Genomic DNA, 2,125 nt, shown 5'->3' on the forward strand with positions numbered 1-2,125 from the left:
CTAGCTGCATGCATCATGAGATCTATTCTAGGTGATGTTCTTCTCTAGGAGCAAGCCTAGGTTAACAAAGCAGATATACAATCTTCAAATATGATTTGTTCAGTGACTGCTTCTAACTATAAGCAAGATAACTTTAATTTAAGCAAGATGACTACAAGATACTGAATTTAGACATGTGCAATTGCTTTGCTAGCTCATACAGCACATAATCTATAGCTTGCTTAGGCTCGCCCCTTTAATGTTTTACATTCGTCTAGTAAGTTTTATTTTTTTGTACATGTAGAAGCATACGAAAACAAAAGTTTGACCAACGAATTGGAACGTCTAAAACGAGAGAAAAAGCAGAACGAAGGTAATGCTACTTAGAACTATGAGAGCCATATTAACTCTCTCTCTCCCTTCCTTTCTCTTTCCTTCTCTCTTTCTCTTTGTAGATAAATTGGAGGATGGTAAGAAAGAGATATCAGTATTGAAAGAGAAGCTGAAAGAACTCGAGAAAGAGCTAGCAGAGAAAGAGGAGGAGAACAAGAGCTTGACTGAAAACTTGAAAGGTACAAAATATCAAGCAAAGTATCGGTACTAGTTGTTAGATTTTAAATTTTTGCTCTACTAATTGTTGGGGCAAGCCTGAGCTCGCCCCACTAAGGCGAGAAAGCGTTTGTTAGGTTGTACGGACAGACCGTCTAACTATTATTAAAGTTAAATAGCCTAATCTTCATTGAAAGTGGGTGTGGTCACAATGATAAAATGGCGGCTATAAGCAAGTCTGAGCTTATTTTGCAGGAAACGGTCAGCTAGATAAGGCTAAACTGCTGTCTGAAACTTCTCTAGCAAGAATAAAAGTTGGGGGAGCAGATATACAGTCTTTTCCTTGGTATAAAGGATTCTGCTAAGGTGAATGCAAGTGAGAAAGCTGCATGTACTGTACTGCTAGCTGCATGCATCATGAGATCAATTCTAGGTGATGTTTCTTCTCTAGGAGCAAGCCTAGGTTAACAAAGCAGATATACAATCTTCAAATATGATTTGTTCAGTGACTGCTTCTAACTATAAGCAAAATAACTTTAATTTAAGCAAGATACTGAATTTAGACATGTGCACTGAATTGCTTTGCTAGCTCAGACATGTATATCATACAGCACATAATCTATAGCTTGCTTAGGCTCGCCCCTTTAATGTTTTACATTCGTCTAGTACTGATTTAATACCTTGCTTTATAGCCAAGCCCAAGTGCACATGCCCTCCTGATATAGCTGAACTAGTCAAGGCTGCTAGTGGTTCTCTCGTACCACTCTACCGGTATTTAGGTCAGTTCACATAATGTTACCATGCATGCTTATTATATTGTGTACATTAGGATCAAGTAATGGTACTAATCATTTCTATACTACCTCTCCAGATGAGATTGGAACTACCACCCCTGGTCAAATAGATAAACGTGGTTACAGGAGCGAAGGAATTGCTGCTTACATTTATGCTGGTGAGAAGATGACATCATTATCTGCCAATGCTAAGCATCTTTCTTCTTATACACATGTATACATGTACTTGTAGCCAGGGGCGGATCTAGGATTTAATTTTTGGGGGGCAATTATGAGATGGGAGGGGTAATTAGGGGGTGTGGTCAACTAAGCTTGTGCAAAACTTTCATTGAAGTAAAAATTATAAAGACTAAGCCTGTAAAATGAGCTCTATTGTGGTTTAAAGATTGTTTACATAGTCCAGTACTGCAGCTGCTTCACAGTTTACATAGGTAAACCAAAGTTTAAAAATTTTTGGGGGGGCATTGTCCCCCCTGGCCCCCCCCCCATAGATCCGCCACTGCTTGTAGCTCCAGCTGTTGTTCCACTTTACCGATATTACCATGAAGGAATACGTGATCATTTATATACGACAGACTTCAACGAGTTAGCATGTGGAGAAGGAAACCCTGATGGTTATAACTATGAAGGCATTCAAGGATATTGTTTCAAGAATTCCTTGCCAGGCATCAATCGTCCTTTGTACCGATACTGGAGTGATAATGCTAATGATCATTTTTACACAACAAATGAATCTGAGATTGGAACAACAACTAGGGAATCATGGTTATAAATTTGAAGGTATAGTCTGCTATGTTGTATAA

General features: G+C 38.7%; 1 protein-coding gene across 1 annotated transcript; it reads left to right on the forward strand.

Moving 5' to 3' along the window:
- Positions 1-283: 283 nt before the first annotated feature.
- LOC109591703 (uncharacterized) lies at positions 284-2,119 on the forward strand (the record flags this gene model as incomplete). The annotated part of the gene is made up of 5 exons (XM_020007375.1): positions 284-352; positions 435-551; positions 1,221-1,307; positions 1,358-1,480; positions 1,814-2,119. Coding segments are annotated over 5 exons (677 nt in total), but the record flags the coding sequence as incomplete, so codon positions are not given.
- Between the last annotated feature and the right edge of the window lie 6 nt (positions 2,120-2,125).

The sequence above is a fragment of the Amphimedon queenslandica genome, unplaced genomic scaffold, assembly GCF_000090795.2.
Source record: "Amphimedon queenslandica unplaced genomic scaffold, v1.1 AMPQUscaffold_7477_Cont20572, whole genome shotgun sequence".
Lineage (NCBI taxonomy): Eukaryota > Metazoa > Porifera > Demospongiae > Haplosclerida > Niphatidae > Amphimedon > Amphimedon queenslandica.